Below are 26,986 nucleotides of genomic sequence, written 5' to 3' on the forward strand. Positions count from 1 at the left end.
TTCAAATCTGCATTTTTTGGTTTTGTGGAGACATGGTCGTGCCCCAGGACACGACCTAGTGTATTTCTGCTCTGGAAATCTACACAAGTTAGCTCTTGGTCGTGCTTTGAGACACAGCTGTGCCTTGTCTGGTGCTGATTCTTCTTCCTGACCGTGTCATTTGACACGACCAGTGACTTTTTTGGTTCCTTGGCAGTGTTATTTGGCATGACCTCTTTCTAGGGCTCCTCCTGGCCATGCCTCAGGGCATGACCAAGTACAATTTAACTATAAAAGTCTTCTTTTGTATCTTTTGAATTTTTTACCGCTCCAAACTGCTCCTGAAAATGAAAATAAAAATCGAGTAGATCTTTGGACATAAAATAACAATTATGTTAAAATTAACATAATTAAGGGTGTGAACGTATCGACCATAGACAATGAATACAGTAAAATGTGTGTTATACAATATAAAATAATATATATAATATACGTACATAAGTGGTATAAAACTTAGCTATTATTATTCATGTGATTGTAGATGCTCTTGTGGCTTAGTTATTTTTGGTTATTTTGATTTATAAACATTTTGATATTATTTTTTTAGAAAATAAAATTTTAATTTATTCATATTATTCTGTCTATTTTATAAAAGATGAAATCTGTTAGCATTCCTATGACTATTCTATACAATTAAAAAAAAGAGTAAATCAATAAATCAAAGTTTACATTTTGGGTGTCATGTTACAGCCATAAAATGTTAAGATCGTGTAAACTGCTTGTATGGGTGTCATGTTTCAAGATGATTTGGCAGTTTGTTCCTTCGCTGATTGATTGTGGAGGAGATCCAGATCCCTTATTCGGCCGGCCTCCATTTTTATTTCCAAGTGTAGCCATGCAGCGGGCCCACGCCTTGTCCGCTTCGCCGGTGGCTTTGGCCAACTGTCAATCATCCAATGGCTGCTATCGCAATGACGAATCGATTCCATAAATATGGCTTTTATCACATATTACTGCTATCCGCTAACCACGAAGAAACAAAGCGGCCTGCGTGAGTTTCAGTGGATCCGGTTGATTGGGTGAAGTCGAGATTCGAGGCAGAGCAGGGAGGAAGACGATAGCCAAGAATGGAGGTGGGATTCCTGGGTCTAGGAATCATGGGCAAAGCCATGGCTGTCAACCTCCTCCGTCACGGATACAGTGTCACCGTCTGGAATCGGACACTCTCCAAGGTCGATCTCTCTCTCTCTCTCCTTCTTCTTCTTCTTCTTCATCCTACCTTCCCTTTCTAGTTCCTCGATCATCCTTCTATCTGTAGAATTTTGCTTTTTTTTTTTTTGGATTTACGAATAGCAGTTAGGGTTGTTAATTATTTTCTGTCCTTGAAGAGGGACTTTATATGAGATGGAGATTATGTGGGGTTTTGAAAGGCCAGCGCTTTGGAGTCCAATGGACGGCGCACCCTTCCAAGGGTGCAGGAGCAAGGCCTTCAGAGGCTTTCCTGACTTGCTGACTCGACTAGTTTCAATCAAATTTGTGCTTGACTGATCCGACCTTAATGACCAGGTGCTCGTCAGAGACCTTTCTGACTATTCCCATCCCTGAACTTCTAGATGATGCCAATGAATCTTATTGCAACTCAACATATTCGATATTATTTTAAAAATGTCTACTTTAAATTCTGGTGTTGAGCCCCAGTAGCTAGTTGAGACAAAATCATTACGGCTTTGGCCTTCGATTGACATCATTTAGGAAGAGGGGGAGAAAGATGGATAGGATAAAGAAGAGACAACAACAACCACGTGATACAAACAGGTGATAACGATCACCCTAGGCGTCCATCCACTACCCGTCCCAAGGCTTTATGGAAGGGAGGTAAATCACCTCACTGAGCGGCCTCCTAGATGGGAGGAACTTATTCCCTGAGGGAATGATGTGATACAAATCTACTACTTGAGTACCAACTCAGCTATGCCGATGTGGGCAGAGACAACAACAACCATGAGAGAGAAAGAGAGAAGGGAAGGATTAAGAAGAAGGAGAGCGTCTTGAAATAAAGCATTGGAAAAGATAATATGGTCAACGTTATGAACCCCCATGTTAAATAAGGCTGTTGATGTTGACATATGGGCAGAAAGGCTGCAAATTATATTTTAAAGCATATCAATATCAATAACTGTTCTTCGTGTGACAATCAACATCTACAAGCTTGATAATCCTTTCAATCTTTGATATAGTTTATTTTTGATCTTACACCTTCATCTTCCACTAGTTCTTGTTTCTTTCTTTTACTATGTGTGGGTGATTGTTAATCAGTGCTAACAATTGGCAGCAACAAGAATTGCATCTTGATAATATTTATTATTGTTTTAAAATGCAGCCTATGCCGCTGCTTTATGAAAGCAATGCGGGCTAGGTGGTTTGTTTAAGTGGTTTAGCAGCCTACGCATTTTAGACAACTGACAAGATCACATGTAAGCTATGTTGTCTCTTTTTGTGGTTGAAGTGCTGAAATGAGCCAAGCAAGAGCCTATATGGGTTAAGCGGGCTGTCTATGCGTGAAAAAGGAAAACTATTTTGGTTAATTTTATAATGAAGAATTTAATGACAATAAAGAAGATTTATGTGATGCTGGTGACATACTAAGTTGTAATTATTATATGAAATATTTATTTTGCAAGTGATAAATAATATGAATTATAAGCATATGACTACTAGATATGACCTATTCTTCATAGTTATATATATGTTTACATTGTATGAGTTATATATATTTTAATTGACCACCTATTATCTCATATGCACTATGCAGGGCTGATTGACATACACTTGAAACCACTTTCTAATACCTTTGTCTGTATTGGTAAATTTGAGTTTGTAGTTTAGTGTATCGTTTCATCAATCTAGGACATTTATATGAGAAAATATAAGTTAGAAATCACATTGATTTGTGAAACCCCTCATAAAACCATTCTAATTTAGCTTTTGATTTGAGGATGTGACAATTGCACTTCTTTTTAGTTCAATCCTTTCGAATTAACTATTTCATAATTTTAAAAATAAAAATTGCCTATAGTTGATTTTTTGTATTAGCTTCTTTCTCCTTTTTATATTACCAACAAGATTAATTCATCTTTTAGTTGGCTTGACTATGTGAACCTATAATACCTCCTTGAGATTTGTCTAACTTTTCACTTTGCTAACAACTTCAGTGTGAGGAGCTAGTGGCGAAAGGTGCTTCTATTGGGAAGACTCCTGCACTTGTTGTTAACAAGTGCAAGTACACATTTGCCATGCTATCTGATCCTATTGCAGCTCTCTCGGTTAGTGAGTAACTAAATTAACTTTGTGTACCATCTCTAAGTTTTGTTATTACCAATTTCTTTATATTATTTTCAGGTTGTCTTTGACAAAGATGGGGTGCTTGAGCAAATCTCCACAGGAAAAGGATACATAGATATGTCTACAGTTGACGCAGATACTTCATCAAAAATCAGTGAGGTTTATTCTGTTAACTTTCTTGTTTTAGTTATTTGTAGTTTCCTCTTTCTTTGCTCTTGATTGTGCGCTGTGGATTAGTGTGCTTTGTTAACTTATAGTAGTTATTTTAGTTCCTTTTTAACAGGCAATTGGTGACCTTGTGATGCAACACCATAATTGAACTCCAAACTCACAAGTGATTAGGATGAAATTGATGAAGTACAAGGATAACTATCACACACAAATGAAAAATCTCATGAAAAGATTATAAGAAGAACTTTTATATTAATGGTAACCAGAACAGTGAGACAATACCACTTTTATAAACTGAACCTAGCTAAGAATGAAGTAAAAGAAGGTGTTGATGCTCCCTTATAGACCACTATTAGGGAATAAAGACCTATTATGTTTTCTAATTAACATGATTCCTGCTAAAGAGCCTTGAGATTAGCCTAACTACATAATCATATATTTTAAATTGTAAAGATTAGGATGACTAAGATGAGTGTGAATTTAAAGTAGTGATAAGGCCATCAAAGAGAAAAAGACGATAAAAAGCGCTTTCAAGTAGTGTAAATTATGAGACTCATGTGTCATGCCAATCGCATTTGTCCTTGAATTTTGTATGACAATAGAATTGATATTGAACATTACAATACAATTCAATGATTTTAGGAGTTTACTATGAGCAATAAATCCAATGGAAATTCAAGTGTATAAAATACAGAGGATAGAGCAATATGAAAACAAAATATTTCCAATGCTGTTAATTTCGAGTGAGATGCATGTTGAATCATCGTTGAGGCTAGAGGGAATAGTCAATCGCTTCTGATTGCTTTCTCAAGTCTACAATTCTAATTCGTACGCAACAAAAAACAAAATACAAATGAAAGACATAAATAAGCATTGCTAAGACTAAGATTTTACGTGGTTTGGAATTCCAATTCCTATTCCATAACCTATGATTCGTTAATGAGTTATTCCTTGAATACTACAATTCAATTCAAGGATTTTGGAAGTTTACTATGAGCAATAAACTTAATGGAAATTCAAGTCTATTAAACATTGAGGATAGAGCAATATGAAAGCGAAATATTCTCAATGTTGTAAACTGTGAGTGAGATGCATGTTGGATCGTTAGTGAGGTTGGGGGCTGGGGTTGAATAAGTGATTGCTTTTGGTTGCTGGCTTAGGTTTATAATTTAAATTTGTACGCAACAAAAAACAAAATACAAATGAAGGACATAAGTAAGCCACGCTAAGACTAGGGTTTTATGTGGTTCAGACCCCTAATTCCTACTCCATGGCTTATGACTAGTCGATGAGTCACTCCTCGCAAACCACTAAATTTCTCCTTATTGGAAAATTTTTAGAGGTAGAGAAACCTCTTACACTTCTCTTATACAAAGGAAATGCATTATGATAAGAGTTACTAGAATGAAAACAATTAGAGCATAACAATACTAAAGAAAGAGTGAGAGAGAGAATAAGCACTTTCAGTAGTTTTCCCAATGCTCCTTTTCCCATATTTATATACAATCAATTCACCCTTTCTTCAACCTACATTTTGCTTTCTAGCAAGTGATTAGTCAACTATATCATACCCCTAATCAACTGTCACTTGATTACATTTATGTGCAAGAAAGTGCACTTGCAAAGAGGCTGCGCATGAGGAATTTTATGTGCAAGAAAGCTTATTTTTGAGACTTTCTTATCTGCTAAGCATTTGGTTAACTTACTTTGATTTACCAAGCATCTGATTACCTCAATCTGCTAGGACTTCCACTTGCTATGCATCGAATCAATTACGACTTGTCGGGACTTTCACTTACCAAGCATTCGGTTTTGTGACTTTCACTTGTAAGTATCCGATTTTCAATCTATTTGGACTTTTCGGGTTGCCAAATATCCGATCGATCATGACCCAATTATATTTTATCCATTACGCTTGCAATCTCAACCTCAAGTAACATGCACCTATACAATTGATAGACCACATCAATGAACACAATATAGTCCTTAAACTTTTGCTTAATACATCAAAACCTCATGTTTAAGAGCATGATTGCACCAATAGTCTCTCTTTTAGATGTTTGACCACCATTTAAGTTGGGTCACATTCAAATAACTTTTATACTTGGCTACACATTTCAACACTTGTCAGATAAGAAGTTACTAATTTTCAATTTTCTATCCCTTCTTGAATTAATTTTGACTTTCCTCTTAATTTGAGTAAATTGACCTTAAACCTCCATCTTCTCCCCCTCTTGAAATTTCTCACTTCTTTCCCTTTGCAACCGTGTGAAGATTCTTGTTCCCTTTTTGAAATTCATTTCTTCCCCTTTTCAATTGAGTGAAGATTCCAAACTTATTGATCATAGCTTAAAGAGTCCCAACTTCTTACTTCTTACTTCTTACTTCTTACTTCTCCCCTTAAATTAATGTTGAACTTAAGTGAAGGGACTTAAACCTCTCACTTCTCCCGGTATCTCTCCCCCTATGATACATCAAAAACACATCATCATTGAACATAATTCCATTTTTTCCTTTTCACTAAAGAAAGATTAAACTCCCCCCTTGAAAGTTGATTCCCATGCTCAAATCACATGATACTAGTTATATTTGATCATTGTACCACTAACAACAACATGATACTAGTTGTATTTGATCAAAACACCACTAATAAGATGATGTAATTGTAAAAACACCTATAAAATCACAAAGTATCAAAATTCAGCCGTGAATTCTTCATGATACTAACTATATGTTAACAAGATTGGGTACTCGGAACATACAAGTATACAACTTGTTGTGATTACTTGATACTAGATCAAAATATAAAAGAACACATGCAATCAAGTCCTTCTTGATAAGCAAAAATTCAACCTTAAATTTTCTGTCCCCCTTACTCTTCGAACAAGTTTCAACCTTTAAACTATATATCAAATGTTGATAATATCCTCAAATGAAAAAATCCACATGTAAATTATATACCAATTTTATGCATCAACCTTTACACTCTAGTTCACAAGGTAGTTTCTCCCTTTTGTTTCAATATTCACCTTAATAGAAGTGCCTCTCCCCTTTAAGAAATCAGTTGCCTTAAGCCTAGGTGAATTTTTTTCGTCAAGGTAATTCTTCTTAATGGACCTATTTATTAAATATTTGTCATAGTTTAACGCTGACTGACAACCTAATACAACCCTCCTTTATCCGGACTTGAGGGTCGACCCTATCTAGTGGGATAAGACTTGATTGTTGTTGTAAGGTAGTTCTTAAAAATTAAGACTCCCCTTATCCCAACATTATCCTCCTTAAAATATGATTTTGCACCAGTAATGCCTCCTAAAATTTATGAACCATGAATTCTTATACTTAGTGTTAAAAATCACGGTAAGTGGTGGCGAGGCGGTTAGTGATTGCCTTGGCTACAATTACTATTTTTTATACATAATATTATAAATAGTCATTATTCTTTATGATGTTTATGAATAAATCTGCTTCATACAATACAATATAATTTATTTAAAGTATAAATAACTATATAAATACAACTAACAAGATAATTAATAAAAAATTGTTACCATATTAATACTAAAAAAGTAATATCATTACTTTTACCAAAAGCCTAAGTTTAAAATTCAAAGTTTTAATCCAATATGGCAACAAGCCAACAAGGACTAGACTAAACATAACTAACCTTTTAAATCATCTACACATGCACCATCAACTACATCCATAATCCTCTCATCATCGGACTCAAAATCAACATCTTCTTCATTCTCCTCCCCTGATATATCTAAATCCTCATCAAGTTCTCTAATGGGGATGTTCCTTGTGCTTCTCTTTGGTTGTAGCACTTCATCCGCCCCGAGGCCTTCACCACCATTCTTAAGTCCCGAATCCGTCTCGACCTCATCTTCATCCATCATCACCATCAATAAGCCAAACTTGAGCTTCACTAGCTTGAGAGGATAGAACCCAATCTCCTCCCATTTCTCTTTTACTCTTCTTCATAAGATTGATGTTGAATTTGACATATACAAGATCATTCAATCTTGATGTCTCGAACCTATTTGTCTTCTTAGTATATATCTAAATAATTAGAAAATTATTAAAAACTAATAAAAATAAATGATAGATAACATAATTTATGAATTACTACTTATAAATTCATAAGTAAATGGAATTCCCGCCTTATAAATTCATTTTGCAAGGTACTCATGCACATCATTTGTAAATTTTAACTTCAATGCATTATTTATGTTTTGCTGTCTTGCCTTTGTTGGATTGATTGCGGATGTCCATTTATCAATAGTCCCGAGGTGCTTTGACTTCTTTTTAGAATAATCTCCCTTCACTTGACAATCATCATCCTCTACATCAAACACCTATATTTACTTCTACCCTCTCTTCTTTTAGTTCTTCCACCCCCTTCTTGCTTTTATTTTTGCTATTTTCAAGATAAGCTCTTACCCTTTTTTTTTGTCTTGATAAGCTCTCGCCTCAATAAAACTGGATTAGTAAGCTTCTGGGTTTGACTTTCTCATCAAATATCGAGCAAGCCGAAACAATATGGCAGTAGATGCACTTTCACGTCATGATGATAATAATTGATAGTCGACCGCCATTTCCATGCCCTAATTGATCTTAACAGAGGACATCCAAACTGAATACTCCACTTTCCTAGAAATTCAACACCTTATTCATATGTCACGACAAGGCGAGGGTTGCATAGAATACAAGGATGGGCTTCTATTCTTCAAGGGTAGAATTTATTTCCCTGCTACATCTTTTATCACTTCTAGAATACTAGCCATGATACATAATGAGTTTCACGAAGGATATCAGAAGACGTTATACTTAATTACACGAGATCTACTAGCCTACAATGGAATGACATGTTCACACATTTGTGCGGGAATGTCTATTTTGCCAATGAAATAAAGTGGAGCATTTGAAACCTGTAAGTTTATTACAATCCTTGCCCGTTCCTCACCAAGTGTGATATGACATCTCCATGAATTTTATTGATGGGCTGTCGCTATCTCAAGGCAAACTTATATTGTTTGTGGTTGTAGATCGCTTCTCTAAGTATGCTCATTTCATCCCATTATCACACCCTTACATGAAGGTGACTCGAGTTTTCTTTGATAATATTTTAAGCTTCACGGTCTCCGAGAAACAATTGTCAGCGACCTTGATGCAACCTTCACTAGTTCTTTCTAGCAAGAGCTATTTCACCTCAGTGCAACACAACTTTCTTTATCGTCCGCTTACCATCCGTAATGGGATGGCCAAACCGAAGCCATAATTTGCGTATATTGGCTCTCTTGTGTAGAATTTTGTTACAATACTAGCTATTACACGTCCCTCAAAGCCACCCCCCTTCGAGGTCATGTACGGGCGATCACCTCCCTGCCTGTTATCATATTTGGCTGGCACTGCTCGTATTGAATTAGTGGATCAGGAGCTCCAGACTTGAGAACAACTTCTGAAGAATCTACATGAACACCTTCTTGTTGCCCAAAATCGCATGAAGCTTCAATATGATTCATCCCATCGGGACATACAATTTGAGATGGAAGATATGGTATTGTTAAAGCTTTAGCCTTATCGTCAATGTAGTTTGACATCTAAGAACCATTTATGGACCTTTTAAAATCATTGGCGGCGTGGGCGACGTTGCTTACAAGCTCCAATTTCTAGATCGCGCAAAGCTTCACCTAGTTTTTCTTATGTCCGCTTTGAAGAAATCATGGCAACATCCCTAGCTTCCCCACTCTTCCATCCATACATCAGGAAGATTACATTCTCTCTCCTTAGGTTGTTCTTGACTATTTCTCACACCATGGACGCTCCTAAATTCTAGTTCATTGGGAGGACTTATCCCTTGTCGAGGCTTCATAGGAAGATGTGGTAGCTATCATGGAACAATGACCCATCATTAGTGTTTGCGGACAAACTTGTTTTTTTAGGGAGTGATGTTATGGATTGTGAGCAAGCACATGCAACAAACAAGAATCTGGAGCAAATAGAAAAAATGATACATATCAAGATAATTGATTCTAGTTAATTGATTTTATTTGAATAGAGTATCTTTTTATTTTCAGTAGAATTGAGTCTAGTATTTTTTATTTAGTAAGAATAATTTTTTCTTATTCAGTATTAGTTTTCTTCCTTCTTGAAGGAATGCCAATAGTTGTATTTAAATTGCTAACATGATGCAATAAAGATTATGATTGAGTTAAAAAAAAAAATCAAACCTCTAGATCGAGAGGTTTTCTAATTCCAACGAACCTCAAATTATCCTTACAACCATAGGTCATGAAGGTTGTAAAATCAAGAAAACAAAGATTGATTCTGTCGATCAGCCAGTAAATCATTCCATTATGCGATCCATATCCAAGGGTCATAATAGTGGACTCATCGAAAACACAAGGGACTCATAAAGACACATAGGAAACATAAATATTAGTAGATGGACTCATTAAAAACATAAAAGGACTCATAAAGACATATATGAAACGTAAAAGACTTATAAAGATGCTATAATTTTTCAAACATGAGAAGTTAAAGCATATTAGAATTGTTGGACAATTAATGCCGGACTTTTAAAATTGGTTTTTGACTTTTGACTTAACCCTCTAAAATTGATGAACTTTAAATCATTTCCTAAGTTCACAAGTAGGTTTATCATCTTCCAAGATATGCCAAATTAATAGTCGAGTTTTAAAATCTTTATTTATGTGTTTATAGACTTTTAATGGAGATTACCACTTGTCTCCATCGACCCTCCCTAGGTGAGAACAATTCGTCCTTGGCGAGTTAAAAGTGTGAAATCTTTCATAAAGATGTTGATTCAGCTCTTGAAATTCATTGTCAGTGATCTATATGCATTTAGAAAGGGGTCGTACATTCTATTTGATAAGATACTTTTGATAGTCCTCCTTTTTGACACAATTTGATTGTTCTTTCAATGTTTGAATCAATGGCAAACGAGCATTATGTTCATTACTTGTCATAACATCTTCATGTCTAGAATATAAAGTGAGATCCTCAATGTTGAAGATCTTGCTAATACCCATATCCGTTGGTAGATCAAGGACAAGCATTAGAGCTTATTTTCTTTAACACTTTATATCCAACATTCCTTGAATGAAGTTTCTTATAAACTCCTCTTCGATATTATTATGGCCTTATCCGAACCATAACCATATCACTTTTCTTAAATTCAACAATCTTTCTTTTCAAATTAGTGTGTTTTATATCTTTCATTGCTTAGAGCAATTTTCTTCATGTATATCTTGTACGTGTTTTGCTCAAAATGTCAACTTCAACATTTGGTCTTGCCTCCAATGGTAAAGGAACCAAATCAATTGGGTTTTATAGGAATCATACCTGTAACAATTTCAAATGGGCTACGCTAGATCTATTTGGCAAACTATTATATGTGAATTTAGCCATTGGAAGAATTTGATCCCCATGTTGTAACATGATCCCCAACCAGGCAGCGAAGACTAAGTAACTCACCCAAACTTTAGTTAACAACCTCTATCTATCCATCTGTTTGAGAGTGGAAAGAAGAAAAAACTTTAGCTTTGTATTCATCAATTTCCTTAAAGTTCGCCGGAAGTAGCTTGGGAACTTTACATTTTGGTTAGAAACAATTGTTAATGGCAACCCATGAACACGAACAACTTCCTTGAAGAAAAGTTTAGCAATTTGAACAACATCCGAAGTTTTTGAGTTTGGAATGAAGTGAGCAATTTTTTAAAACCATCCACCACCACAAATATAAAGTCATGCCCTCTGATGGTTTTAGGCAAACCAAACACAAAATACATGCTAAGATGTTGCCATGACTTGTGTGGCAAAGGTTGAGGCATATATAAACCAATATTTTTCTTCCTCCCTTTAAATAATTGGTATGTGTGACACTGAAAGACAATCTTGGTCACATCCTTCTTAAGGCTAGGCCAATAGAAACAACCTTCAACCTTTGCAATAATTTTATCACTTCCAAAATGATCTGCTGCTTCTCCAGCAAGTAACTCCCATATCACTTGTTCATGAAGAGAAGTATTCGATTAATAAAATCGAGTTCCTTTAAAGAGATAAGCATTATGCAGCGAAAATCTAGGAAGTCTCTGTGCTGCCCAGCAATCAAAGCAGCAAATATATTGTTGAAATCTTTGTACAAAGGGTAGTCTTTCTTGAGTAGTTCAAATCCCACCACTTGTACAACCATATAGAAGAAAGAGACTCATTTCCCATGCTGATTACTTAGTTTTTGCTGAGAGTTGATATGGTAAAGAGCTTGGTGATCAGAATATAAAACAAACTCTTGTGGAAGGAGGTAGTGTCGCCAATAATACAAATCTTAAACTGCCGCATAAAATTCTTTGTCATAAAGTGGAATAGCATTGTTTTACCTCATTGAACTTGTCACTAAAATATGTAATAGTATGCCGTTCTTGACTTAATATGCTTCCAATTCCAGTAGTCGAAGAATTGGTGCTTTGACCAATCTTTTTCTTACTTCTTATAAAGCTTGTGAAGCTGTGTTGGTCCAAGCAAACTGTCCTTTCTTCATACAATCAGTTATAGGGCCATAATAGTGTTTAATTTTTTAATGGATTGTCTATAAGATGTTGCTATGACATGAAAACTTCTAACTTCTTGTAGTGTTCTGGGCAGCAACCATTCTTGGATGGTTTTTATCTTGTCCGGATCCGCCTCTGACCCACTCGACGATACCACAAAACCCAAGAATACCACATATGAAGTCTTAAAGGAGCATTTCTTTAAATTTATATAGAGCTTATCTTTGTAAAAAATTCTCATTAGCTTGTTGCAAATAAGTAAGATGATCTTCTTTACTTTTGTTGTAAATTAAGATACCATCAAAGTAAACAACAAGAAATTTTCAATAAATTGTTGTAGTATCTGATTCATAAAGGGCATAAATGTGCTAGGAGCATTGGAAAAACCAAAAGGCATGACAAGCCATTCATAGGGGCCATCTTTAGTCTTAAAGCTTTCTTCCATCACTTCCGTGCCTTATGCATATTTGATGATACACACTTTTCAAATCAATTTTTGAAAAATGCAAGAACTAGCCAACGTACCCAACATATCATCAAGGTGAGATTGATCGAATGATTGTCGATGCACATGCGCCAACTACCATCTTTTTTTATCATCAACGATGCAAGGACAACACATGGGCTTAGATTTTCTTGGATGAAAACCTTGGACAATAGTTCATTCACTGCCTTTTCGATTTTTTGTGACCACTTGGATTCATTTGATAGACTAGTAGATTGGGTAGTTGTGAACCTGACACAAAATCAATAGCATGCTAAATTTTACGCATTGGTGGAAGCTCACAAGGTAATTTTTCTAGAGCCACATCAGAAAAGTTGATTTATGGATGAACCGGGGAAGCCTTGGTAGCAAATACTTTTTTGACTTCTTTGATTAAGGGCACATATATTAGAACTTTCTTTGCTTTCTTAATGAAAATTTTTCTTGGTCAGAATATAAAGAGAATTTTCACTATTAGCATAACTCTTTGCCTTTTCTTGTTCGTATCTCTTTATTTCAGTAGTCTGCATTGGTTTCAATAATACCTTCTTGTTGTTGAACATGAAAGTGTATGTGTTTTCCTTGCCACATTGATTCACATCTCGATCATACATCCAAACTATTTATATATCCTTGTGGGGCCTCCATATAAATTTCTTCCTCTAGTACTTTGTGCAAAAATGCATTTTTTATATCAAACTATTGTATCTCCCAACTATAGTTAGCTGATAATGATATTAAAATTCTAACTACATTCATTTTTACAACTGGAGCAAAATGCTCCACACAATCAATCCCATAGTATTGCCCTTGGCTCCCAACTTTGCCTTATATCTCTTTGTTGATCCACTTGCTTTATATTTCACTATATTGACCCATATATACCCTTCAATTTTTTTTTCCTTCTAGCAACTTCATCAATTCCCACGTTTTGTTCTTCTCAAGTGCCTCCATTTCTCATCGGATAATACCTCAGATAAGGTGGTAGATGTCAATGGTCTTCAGGTTAACTAAGAAGATTTGTTTTTTACGATAAAAAAGTGAAAATTATAGGAAGTTTGCAAGAGGATATAAAGGTTGTTTGTGCATTCTCTAGTTCCTTTCCTAATATAAATGGTTTCCTAACAACAATGGCAATATTTAAGTGCTCATCACCTACATGAGATTCAATTTTAACTTCTAATGAAGAATTAGAAATTGTTATTTCATTCTCAAGTCTGGTCTGGGTTGGATTCTTAGACTTGCATTGCTTCAGGGATAATCATCTTCTTCCTTAGTATGCCTGTCAAGTCTCATATTTCCATTACAAAGTTGAGATTTTCATGCACAAATTCAAACACAAGCTCAAGTTTAGAGGTAGGATTTGATATGAACTCAGATAATCATTGGGGGTAATGATAGGTCGAACAAGAAATCCTTGTCCTTATCTTTGACTATGGAATTCTCCTCTTAAAGATAAGGTATGATGAAGTAAGACTTTTCTTCATTGTAAGTAATATCTACTAATATATAAACTTTTTTTGATGAAGGATGATAACACTTGTGCCCTTTCCAAGTTGAGGAATAACCCAAGGAAAAGAATGTCATTGACGATTTTTGCCATTCCCTGGCCAAACCGGCAGCAGACGAGCTATACGTGACAGCATGCGCGATCGATTAATCGAGCGATAGAAGGAATCAAATTGATTCCTTCTGTCGCAATTAATCGATCATTGTAAAAAAAAATATCTATACAAAGGCACCAGAGAGTGATCGATCAGTGAGGCGGTAGCAAGGGCGGCGCCCACTCCGAAGGTATGATTTCCCCTATTCGCCGGCATCCCCATTTCGGATATGTCATAAGCGGCGTCAGAGGAATTGCTAGACGCCTCTGGCGACGTCGGAGGCGTCTCGTGATGCCTTTGAAGCCACCGGACCCTGCGATCCGACGCTGTGTGCGTGCCCTAGTTTTTAAAAAATAAATTAAATTTTAGATTTAATTAATTTAAATAATTCCCAAGGAGGTGTGATATTCCAAATAGACTTTTATAAACCCTAATTAAATTATCCTAATAAATATATAATTAAAATTAAAATTAAAATTTTAATTAATATTTTGAAAAATTATTTTTTAATGTTTTAAATTGTATATAAAACTTTTTAAAAAATTATAATAAATTTGATTGATATTTTAATAATTTTTTTATTATTTTAAATTTCTTTTACAAATTCAAAAAATAATATAAATTCAGATAAAAAATTATAAAAATTCAGATATATATTCTAATATTTTTTATTATTTTAAATTTCATTTAAAAATAAAAAAATTATAAAAAATCAGATATATATTCTAATGATTTTTTAATTTTAATTTTCATTTAAAATATTCTTAAAAAATTTAAAAAATTCTGAAAAATCTAATAAATTAAATTTATATTATGATATTTTTACTATTTTATATTTTTTACAAATAATAATTAAATAAATAATTAATTAATTAATTTTGTATAATTTTTATATATAAAATAACATTTTTATGTTAATTTATATATTTATTTTAGATAATAATTTTTATCTTAGAAGTAATTTGAAGTTTGAATCCATGAATATTAACATATTTAATTTTTATACTTTTATGATTCTTGCTTCCTAAACATATAAATATATATTTTTGTTCAAGAATGTTTCGTCATATATATTTTTGTCTTAGAATGTCTTTACTTTATATGTTTAGGAAATATTACATGTCCTTTATTTTAGAAGTTTTTTATACTATTAAGTTTGTGATTTCTAATAAAACACTTATAATCTTGTGCAATTCTGATCATTCTAAATTGAGAAAGATGAATTAATATTTTTAGGAGATTATTTCAAATTTCAGGAAGTTGCTCTTTATAGTTTATATACTTAATTTGTAAATTTACAATGATAAATACATTCTTGACATTATAAAATGATGACCATTACCTGAAAATATGTATTATTCTTAATTTTTGTATAATGCATAGGTAATCATAGCAAAACAACAATCTTATGATCCAGCTTGGAGACACGCACATCGATTAGAAAATCGATTCAATTGACAATATTTGCATTGCGATATGATTAGACGTGGTAGTGGGGTCACACGTCTAAAACATCTTGCTTGTGAATATCCGGATGTTTCTAATTGTCCAAAAGTTTCTCAAGAAGTTGGTCATGCAATAAAAGAGGAACTTGATGGCAAAAAAGCATTAAAATATAAACAACAACGACAACGTGAACTTGTTGATAGCCGAAGCTCTAAAGAACCAATCTATGATGAAATGGAAGGTCGTGGTGAAGTTCTAAATGACGAAGACTTTTTAACATCTCTCAGTGTGTCTCGAATTCAATATAACTATGAGTAAAATATACGATATAGATGTGGCCCTGGTGCAAGTGGAAGTGGCTCAACTACTGTAATTACATTAGGAAGGAGTGCAAGTGTTCGTATTACTTCAACACAAGATGGTATTGGTCATTTTTTTCCTTCTATGGGACGAAGACATGTAGTTGATATTGCTGATATTGATCCACTAGCATTTCTAGACCAAGCTAGTAAACCGACTAGGATTGATGAAGCATAATCAAAGGAGAAGAAGATATCAATCGGTAAAATTATTGCTAATTTTATTTTCATTTTAATCATATTCCTCCTAATGAAGTAAACAACACATAATGAAAGTCGATTATTTTGAGAGACATGGTTCTTTTAGCGATTCTATTGCAGTGTCATGCAGATATAAAATGGATGCAGGTAAATATAGTAAAAATTATTACTAATTATTGTCAGCAAATATAAATAGTATTTTAATTTTGTTCTTATTTATCTTACAGAATGGTGGTTATAATATAGAGGATCAACTCCAAATTTAAAAAAGATTGCAGTACCTCTCACAGACGTCTTCAAGTAGTTGTGAAAGAAAGTAGTCAACTTTCTTCCTCATTCATACAAAAGTACGAAATCACCTTTTTTATCGTCGCTTGGAGAAGATGGTCTACGCTCATTATAATATGCGTCTTCAACTCAGAGCAATAACAGAAGAGAATGAAGAACAATAGTCTGGTGGTGATGTAGACCTATTTGATATTGGATTTGTCTAAACTGAGAATGATCCAATGATGGATTGGTTGAGCGTTGTTGGGGCTGAGAATCCATTACTTGATGAAGCAGGAGACCCACCACGACTATCTCAATTTCTTACTCAACGGATTGAAAAAATATAAGCTAGAGGAGATATCTGTGAGGAAGAAGATGATGAAACTTTTGATCAAGAATTTTGATTTTCTGGATCTCGGTCTAAACGTTCTCAAACATCCCAACCCCAAACCTAACCAAAGTCCATAGATAAAGGCAAAGGCAAAGCTCTTGCAATTTTTATTAAAAAGAAAGAAAAAGGTAAACCTCCTGTTTTTACGGGAATGGGTCAATTGAGAATTAGAGAAAATCCACTCGATGCAATTGATGAGCAAGAGCATGATGACAGTGATGAAATATCATCACCTTCTGACACTGTAGTATGACGAGAAGTTCGAAATGAGGATAGTAATGTTGATAACAGTGCAAGAACTCATGAAAGGGTTGACAGTGGTGATGCATCTAGTGGTAAAAATTATATCTCCCCTACTCTAGCACCAGCCATGGACATGTGAGATAGATTACACACATGCAACTCAAGATTATGATCATGGAGCTAGAAGTAGTGCTATTCAATATCAATGTCGATATAAGGGTGACAAACAAAAGAAAGCTCATAATTATCAAGATATGTGGGAGAGTTTAGTTGAGATTGATTCGGGTCGAAGTTCATCATACTCGCAACCTTCTTATTATAACTCTGATGCATCATATGGTGATCTATCATATAAGAGCTTGGGGACGTATGCTTATCCTTATCTCTATGTACCCGTTCCGATTTCAGGGTTCTAGTTTAAATCCAACATCCCGAGTCATACAAATCGACACGTGGAGAAATCAATATCAATATTGTATGTCATGGGATGATTATTTAATCCTAGTGTTGAGAACTATGGAGTTGACCTAAGCATAATATTGCAAAAACCAATGCTTCCATATGATTCATGTCACTTCTTTTAGTATTAGTAAGGTAACATATTATGATGTATCAATTTTAATTCAAGTTATTGATAGATCAATTTTTTTTAAAAGAAAATTATATTTAATTATTTTTTCTAACAATATTAAGTTGTTCAATAATTGAGAATTTATATAAAAATAATATATAACTTATTTTTAAATTATGCATAATAAACATATTTATCTAATTAGTTACTATATATAAATAAAAAAAATATCATATCGGCATGATACAATACGATACTGAAACCGTATCGTTCCCGTCTGGGACCGAAACCTTGGCATGGGTCGAGATTTTAAACCTTAGATAACCTACAAATAGACATTTTAACACCCTTGAATCTAGCTTCTCTCAATTTTGATTATACACAAACAAATGACACACCTAAATATCACAATATTATTTGTAGTGTATTTGTTTGGATTAATATTGAGAGTGTTTCCATTGGACTCTCGAACTCCAAGATTTTGGAAGACAAATGATTCATCAGATGAAAAACTGTAAGAATTCAAAAAGATTTAAGCATATTTTTCTGAAGGGCTCAGTCTTGAGTAAACATGACACTCACAGATCTAGAGGAACATGTAGTAAAAGGTACCTCGGTTGTGTTCTTGTCCTCCATCAAGGAGATCAATCAAGACATTGGATCAATGTGATCAACATCAAAAACTTCCAGCAAAGCTTGTAATGCTTTAGTTTGTCACTGAGGTTGAGGAAGCTGAGGAATGATCTCTGAATAGAACAGATCAGGAAGAATGAATGCCTTCTTGAAACTTCAACCGAAAGGAACCCACAATGGTGGAGAAAACCCTGTCCAGTAATTGAAAACCTAGATGATACTGCCAGCCAAACTTGGGGAGTTCATACCTAAGTGTTCCCAGATTTGGAATATGCTTGTAGCTAATTTCTCCTTTTAAAATTTGTATGTAAGTGGTGTCCCTGCTGTTTCTTTTAACTAGCTAGCTAAATCCTTGAGAGCTAACATACTATCAATAACTTCAATCCTATTGTTTCATTTGCAACCTGTTTTCCATCAGATTAATCATTTGATGTTACACTAAACTCAATGAATAACCACTAAGATGTAATTGGTCATTACATTTAATTTTAAATTCTTTGTTCTTCATGATTTTGTTTATTACTGAACTGAGTAGATTTTTGCATCTGAAATGCTACTCTATCAATTTGAAATTTGCTTGTTTTCTTTCTCAGGCAATTACAGAGAAGGGTGGCTGTTTTCTTGAAGCTCCAGTGTCGGGCAGCAAAAAGCCTGCTGAAGATGGTCAGCTAATAATTCTAGCAGCCGGTGAGAAGGTAATATAGCGACTACCAAATCCCAATAGTTTAGTTGCTTATAGATATTTGTCTGTTGCTGTTAAAATAACAGGCTATTGAACAGGCCCTATGTTGATTTGATTAGGTAAGGTAAGCAACGTTTAACTACTTCCACATTTCGCTAACTTATAAGTTTTCATGCTAGAACATGTAGACTGAGAAGAAAAAACTAATATTCTGAAATATATGATGATTTTCTTACCTTCAATATCCTATATCTTTTAATGATCTAGATTCTCTTCCATTTATCTGATGTTGTCACTTTAAGAAAATTGCTCTGTGAATCAAGGTTTAATGTTTAAAGTATCTTTTCAGCAAAATGGTTTTAGTTTTTTGTTGTGCTGAAACTCAATACTGTAGCATGCTTTGAAGCATGCCAACAAATGAATTTTAATCCTATAACAGTCTTCCACTTAGAACCATCAAATATAAACTTGCAGTAATTAGGAAATCAATTTAATCAAAATTTTAGAGCAATAAGTTGTAAAATATAATAAAATCTTGTCTAATGATTGTATTTTACTAACACCAAAATTTTTGTTGTGCATTAGATAAGTGCATTGATTCTTGTATCTGCTTAGTGAAATCTACAGATTAAATAACTTTCTAAGGGCATTTGCTACTGAAATTGACTTCTTCATGTGTACATAGATATATCTTCAACCATTGGGGGTTGGACTTGGATTCTCATTGGATCTAGAACTAGAACAAACACAATTATAGGATATGGATGCATCTTGGTTTCTTTGACTCTAATATCACTCTTGTTTGTTGCTACTGGTACTCCTATTGATGCTTCCCCTTTTCGTCTCTCCAATTTTTGTAGTGGTTCATATTTTCCCCATGATTGATGAATGGAATTAAAAACTGAGTTAGAAGAGGTGAATCTTCTTGTCTCATTTGATTCAGTATGATACTGGCCAAATACAGTCCCTATTCTGATCGAAATCACCCAAACTGTGTCAGCACAGGAAACATAATGACATTTAGCTGTGATGGCAATATTGATCGGTATGATATGTTTTGGTCGGGCCAATCAAATACCAATTGACACTTGAATCATGCATTTAATCAATAAATTCTCTCTTAATTTGTGTAGATTTAGTAATTGTTCTCCTGTATATACTAGGATGAGTTACTTCTTTTCACACTTATGAATACGCCAGAAAATTTCTCTGGTCAATTATCATGTGGGTTTAGAAAGTAGATCTTAATCATGTCTTTGTTGTATTGGATCTCAATACAGGCATTGTATGATGAAGTTGTACCTGCCTTTGATGTACTAGGAAAAAGATCGTTCTTCCTAGGGGATGTAGGAAATGGAGCAAAAATGAAACTTGTTGTGAATATGATTATGGGCAGGTACTTTCTTTTACTATTTATAGTCATACATCCTTTAAAAGATGCCTCGTTAAAGTTTTAGAATGACTGCCCAAGATTGTTCCTGATTTGTTTCAAGTATTATTTACAACTTAGGCAAAAAAAAATTAATAAAATTTTTTGCAACTTCATTACTTGATATGTAGAAGCCTATGTGGAAGGTTTTCTGTTTCAGCGATTTATAGTTTTAAATCTTGTACCCCTTTTTTGTTTGCTGTGACTTTCTAGTTCAACAAGGAACCTAAAAAACAGAGCACCCAACTCCCAATGAGGAGTCGCAACTCTTTCAGGTAGTTATTTTCTGAATTCTCTAAATTCTCATTGATAAATTTCTTCCATGGCACTGGTGAAACATGCTCCGCAAGCATTAAAGTAGGAGTTGCTGCATAATAACATGCTGAGGCATTATTGATGCTATATCAACTTCACTGAATGCATGAAATGCCTACAAAGAATACTTTGTCATCTTTTTTAAGGATTTACTTGACAACCTTTTGGAACTCGGGAAATGAGAGAAGTTCATTATTCAAATGTAGAAAATTATTAGGGATTTCTTCCTCAAGTAGTCACCTCTACCTTCACATTCATCACCATGTTTTGATTTTACATTTACACCCCTGTGACTTGTATATATACAAATACATCTTTGTCTATCTACAATTTTGTTCCTAACTATCTTCAAGTATATTGAGAAATCTCAGTTTGTTACAAATGCAATTAAGTTAAGCGTCTCAAAGACAAAGAACAACAAAGTCTACTAATCAATAAAAGAGCATATAAATGAAGTAATGATTTCTTAGATTACATCATTTCCTGATAAAATGGTAATCAATCTTAATATATTTTGATCCCACAAGAGTACAAGATAGAATGTAATATACATGTCATTTTACTTTTCCGAATATAGCTTTATAGGTCCGATGAGAATATTCTTGACTCAGACATCAACTCTTTGAGCTATTACATAAGCTTCTGGATGGCAAGAGGCATAACCTCATACTTTTGTCTATATGCTTCAACTAGCTACCATTAGTTTTCTTTTTTTTTTTTGAAGAAATTAAATTGTCACCCTAAAGAACATGATAATCCACTGTGGATCATTTATCTATAGGAGAATCTTCCTAATCTGCATCTATAATTTTTAAGTTTTTTTACCATGGGAAATGGTCATGTTCGCAATCCATAAGACCTTTTCTAGTGTAGATAGAGAAAGATTAGGCTTAATTACCTTGACAATCCCTTCTACCCGTATATATATATTATTTATCATTGTATGTTACATTTTATTGAATATATGTTATTCACAATTATGTCCCTATAATTACATTAAGGCCCTTCACCCTCCATCTTAAATTAACTTTGATTTTCTAGATCTTAGAACCTCTTATGTCCATGGTTATTCACAAATAGTGAATTGATAATTAGAATGACATCATTCATTGTTCGTTTGTGGAATATATATTAGAAGTTATTTGCATGAGAGCTTAATAATCAGAGTATTGACTTTATGATCATATCCCAACTCTAATGTAGTTAGGGCGATTTCACCTTTGTGTAAGATTGAATATGACACTATACACGTCACGCCCCGGGGGAATAATGCTCATCCAATGATGGAGAAATTACCTCTTAGTGACAAATCTGATACAACATGATACAAAGGCAACATTGCAACAATAACCCAATCATCATAGCTAGCGGGACAAAGAAAAGAAATTGAGTATATATTTATATAAGTAAAAGTAAAGGCTTTGCATGCATGCACAATTTTAAAATTTCCTTTAAAAACAAATATCAAGAGATGAGTACTAAAGAAAACCAACTGAAAATGAGCCTATAAAGATGAACAAAATGAACCATCTCAAAGTAATATGGACCGACAGTTAGGACCTTTAAGTGACACGACACATCCTTTACCTGCTAACTTGTAAATAAAGGAAAATTAAAGAGTAGTGAATACAACGATTAGCGGGTATAAGAAAGATAGTGCATGAAAAGAGATAATGTATGGTTTCAAAGGAAACAGTCTTAGGAATAATACTTACTACAAAAGTAAGTGTACTAATATAATCATATGCTAACAACAGGCATAAACAACTACCTTACCATATACTAATCTGATTAATCAAGCATGACTCAACATGAAACCATCAAAGTGTTAATGGGTCAAACCAAACCATGTATGCTGACGCTATCCACAGGCGAACCATGCCATCACTATCTGTCTCATTACAACTCAAGATATATAGCAAAACTATTGACTGCGGGCGAACCATGCTACCACGATTTGTCTCATGGGCAGTCAACTACTGACGGGTGAACCACGCTACCACGACCTGTCTCATGGGTAGTCAGGGTATGTAAGTAGCTATCTAGCTACTGACTGTAGGCAAACCATGCTATCACGACCTGTCTCATGGGCAGTTAAGGTACACATAATGTAACGAGCACCAAGTAAAGCAACACACAATCACATCTAAAGGTATAAACCAAGGTTTAAAATTTCGACCAGTGCTGAGGTTTCGGTCCTAGACCGGAACGATGCAGTTTCGGTATCGTGTTGTGCCGTGCCATACAGTTTTGGTATTTTTTTTATTTACATATAGTAATTATTAGATAAATATATTTGTGTATAATTTAAAAATAAGTTATATATTGATTTTATATAAGTTCTCCATTATTAAACAACTTATTATTGTTAAAAAAAATAATTAAATATAGTTTTCTTTAAAAAAATAATTGATCTAAAAATAACTCGAATTAAAATTGATACATCGTAATATTACAATATGTTACCTTACTAAAAGAAGTGACATGAATCAAAATGGAAGCAATCATTCTTGTAATATTTTACTTAGATAATTTTTATAGTTCTCCAATGTCCAGATTAAATAATCATAATTATATGAATTAATACAAAATACTATTTTATATATAAATTAACTATTTATTTATTTAATTAATAAATAATTTAAATAATTTATATTTAAAATAGTAAAAATTTAGAATATCAATTAAACATTAAAACAATAAAAAAATATAAAATAATTAAAATATATATATAAGAATATAAATTTGATTTATTAGAATTTATGTAAAAAATTTTAAATTTTTTTAGATTCTTTTTGAATTTTTAAAATAGTAAAAACAATTTCATAATATTATTTAATAAAATTTATTATATTTTTAAAATTTTAAATATATTTTTTATATTTTATTGGGATAATTAAATTAGGGTTTATGAATGCCTCTTTAAAATATCACAATTAAGTGGGAATTGGAATTGTTGGATTTATTTAAATTGGAAATTAATTTTGCACAGTAACTCACACCCACTACCCTCGTGCGGCCGTGACTCGCCCGCGATGCCTCTGACACCCCGCGGATGCCTCGGAGGCATCCGACGACACCTCCAGCGGCACTGGAGGCGTCCAGCGAGGCTTCCGGCAGCGCTGTAAGCGTCCCGTGACGATTTCGGCGTTGCCAGAAACATCTCATGTGACACCTCCGGCACCTGTGATGTTTCCGGCGACGGCAACGAGACACGAGGTCTTGTCTAGCAATGATGGAGAAAGGCCAGGCGGTTTCAGGGCCTCTCCTTCAGCCAACCATGCAAAGAGGAAAAATTAAACTTAGGAAGTTTAATTGGAACTTAGGTTAATTGATCTTATCAACTCTTAAACTTAAATAGGAAAAATACCTCCTAAAATCCTATTCCATTTATCACATTAAAATGTCCATAAATTCATTAAAAAATATGGAAACATTTTAATAAATTCTGTAAATTTGTGTAACTTTATTTCTTTACTAAATAGTAGTTATATTATTATTATTTTCTTAAATAATTTAATTTGATTGAATTTTAATAGTTTTAATCCATCATCGATCCTAGATATGATATATATTTAATTATATATATCTATTTCTGTTGTATATGACAATACATGTTATGAAACAAATCTATTGGTGATGGAACATTTGGATGATTGTTTCATTAGTTGATTTTTTTGAACATCATCAGTGGACTCATGGTAATAATTATTCATTTCTCTAGGCAATATCCTGTTTAAAAATTATAATAATTTAAATTTAAAATTATCGAAGTTCAATTCAATTAACTCAAGCTTATTGAATTTAAAATTATTAGCTCAGTTTGTTGCAAGTTTTTTTCAATCGACTTTATGGTTGATTTGACATATCAATCGACTGAATGTGACCTTGGTCGACTAGACATATCAATCGATTGATGTGACCATTAGTCAATTGGCTTATTAATTTTGATCCTGAGACACTCATTTCTTGGTCAAGTCCTTGTCTATGAAAGAGAATTATCCTAGACTTCGTCTTCCTACCCCTGTTGGACTTTCTTTATTTGCCCGCACTTGCATGACTTATTTGGCAAATGTCATGGTTCTCATCAAGCCATGGTTTAAAATTTCATTTCATGTCCGGTGAAACGAACGAAATTTATTGTTTTGTCGGCTGCCTAGCATGGCACCATTGACACCGCAGAGGGGACCTCCGCAAGTCGCGACTCTTTGGATTGTAGTGGGCGTGTGCGTGAGCAGGGGTACAAAAACTTAAGAAAAAAAAAATTAAAACATAGGTTAATAATTTCAATCAACTCTTAGCTATAATAGGATAATCTAAATATGCATAATCAAAATCTAATAAAATTATCCTATTAATTTAATACATATATTGTCTTTATTTTAATTTTAAAAATATAATAAAATATTTATTTATTTACCATAGGAAGGCGCTGGATCCTATATTTTTTTCTTAAAAATTATTTTATCTTTTATTTTTTCATCTTTGATTTTTTAATATTTAGATTAAATTTTTGATTTTTTACTAATATATTTTATAATTAAAATCATATCGGCATGATACAGTACCAAAACCGCATCATTTTGGTCATAAACTAGAACTCCAATACGATTTGAGATTTTAAATCATGCATCAAATTACTTGGTCTTCCACTTGCCATGTATCTTGTCCTCATCGACTTGCTTGGATTTTCATCATTGCACCTATACATGTCAACTTCCCTGCATTTGTACACTACATATGAGATTATTAAAGTTTGCTCAAAACATATGCAAGCTATACATGCTTGCACTAACAATCTTTCCTTTTATAATGTTTGGCAACTGATTTAAATTAGGTCTCATAAAATAAATACAATAATCATAAATGCAAACAATACATCTAATCACTTTAAATGGAAGCGTTAAGTGAAAAGCATTGAATGTTCGGCCACTCACCTCCTTTTTTATACAATGATCATAAGAAAGGTATCTGTTTCTAACTTAAACCCATCACCTTTTCCCCTTTGATATACATAAAAAAATTAACTATCTAGGTGTCATAGGCATAATGATTTAATGAGATTCTAAGCTTCTTTTAGACTTATTAGGACTAGTGATATACTACACTGGATAATATGCCCCCTTTTTTAAATTAACAGGAGAAATTTGTTGTAGTTGGTTTTTGAATCCCAGTGTTTGATTGACTCATTCATTTTTTCTCTACAGCATGATGAATGCATTGTCTGAGGGACTGAGTTTAGCTAATAGTAGTGGATTGAGCCAGCAAACGCTTCTGGACGTATTGGTACTTCATTTTACAACTTGTGGAAGGCTTAGCTTAGTAGTTCCACAAAATAGAATTTATCGTATGTTAAATGAATGTTTTGGTATTTGCTCAATTTTGGTAATAGGAACTCGGGGCAATTGCGAATCCCATGTTCAAGCTTAAGGGCCCTGCAATGATCCAAAGCAGCTACCCACCTGCATTTCCCCTGAAGCATCAGCAGAAAGACATGAGGCTGGCACTTGCTCTTGGAGATGAAAATGCTGTCTCAATGCCTGTTGCTGCCGCAGCTAATGAGGTACTATCACTGCTGTAAACTAAACATCAATCATCTATCTCTTACGCACAATCACGACTTATTGTGACATTTTTAAATCTACAGGTTTTTAAGAAGGCCATAAGTATGGGACTAGGAGACCAGGATTTCTCAGCTGTGCATGAAGCAGTGAAGACTGCCCAAGATCCAGACAATGCATGAAAACAGGTTCCAGAACTATCAAATTGCACCTGCATTATGTCAAGTGACTGATAAAACGAACATTTCATCATTGTATAACCACATATTTCTTTAGATTCATTCGGTGTTTTGATTCTGATATTATAATCCAAGATTGTTTTACTAATATTTGGTTCCTCGATGATGCAAAATATTTTGAGTGCCATGTTTTTTTTGTAAGTGGCCATACCCCATCGAATGAAGATTAAGTTTTCATTTTTTATATAACGAGCCTATAGATTTTCACATGTCCATGCTTAACCAGTCAAGATGTGACCCTTCAATTCTCTGTAAACAACTCTCTTCAATTAAATGATGAAATACACCTGCCAGCAAGTACCATTAATTTCCATTATTTGATGAAATCCTACAGTGCATGCTAGCCATCCTACAATTAAATGATCTCTTATTATGTCTTGGATTAATGTTTATGCCTTGAGTTTTGGCCAAACTCATCCTTTAACCCCTAGCTTGGCAGGTGAGGTCCCTCGTGCATGATCATAGTGGGTAAGTCGCCATTTTAAGAATTTTG

At 33.7% G+C, this 26,986-nt stretch overlaps 1 protein-coding gene across 1 annotated transcript; it reads left to right on the forward strand.

The window, feature by feature from the left end:
* Positions 1-997: 997 nt before the first annotated feature.
* On the forward strand, positions 998-26,581 carry LOC121975034 (glyoxylate/succinic semialdehyde reductase 1-like). Its single transcript, XM_042526388.1, has 8 exons — positions 998-1,211; positions 3,192-3,302; positions 3,379-3,480; positions 18,861-18,962; positions 20,230-20,345; positions 25,901-25,979; positions 26,086-26,256; positions 26,341-26,581. Exons 1-8 carry the CDS (start codon positions 1,107-1,109, stop codon positions 26,434-26,436), a joined length of 882 nt encoding a protein of 293 aa, XP_042382322.1. The 5' UTR covers positions 998-1,106; the 3' UTR covers positions 26,437-26,581.
* Positions 26,582-26,986: the final 405 nt, after the last annotated feature.

This window comes from Zingiber officinale, chromosome 4B, assembly GCF_018446385.1.
Source record: "Zingiber officinale cultivar Zhangliang chromosome 4B, Zo_v1.1, whole genome shotgun sequence".
Taxonomy (NCBI): Eukaryota; Viridiplantae; Streptophyta; class Magnoliopsida; order Zingiberales; family Zingiberaceae; genus Zingiber; species Zingiber officinale.

Coding starts and splice junctions, on each gene's coding strand:
- LOC121975034 (XM_042526388.1), top strand. CDS start 1,107: ATGGAGGTGGGATTCCTGGGTCTAGGAATCATGGGCAAAGCCATGGCT. Junction 1,212..3,191: donor GGAATCGGACACTCTCCAAG/GTCGATCTCTCT, acceptor TAACAACTTCAG/TGTGAGGAGCTAGTGGCGAA. Junction 20,346..25,900: donor GTGAATATGATTATGGGCAG/GTACTTTCTTTT, acceptor TTTTCTCTACAG/CATGATGAATGCATTGTCTG.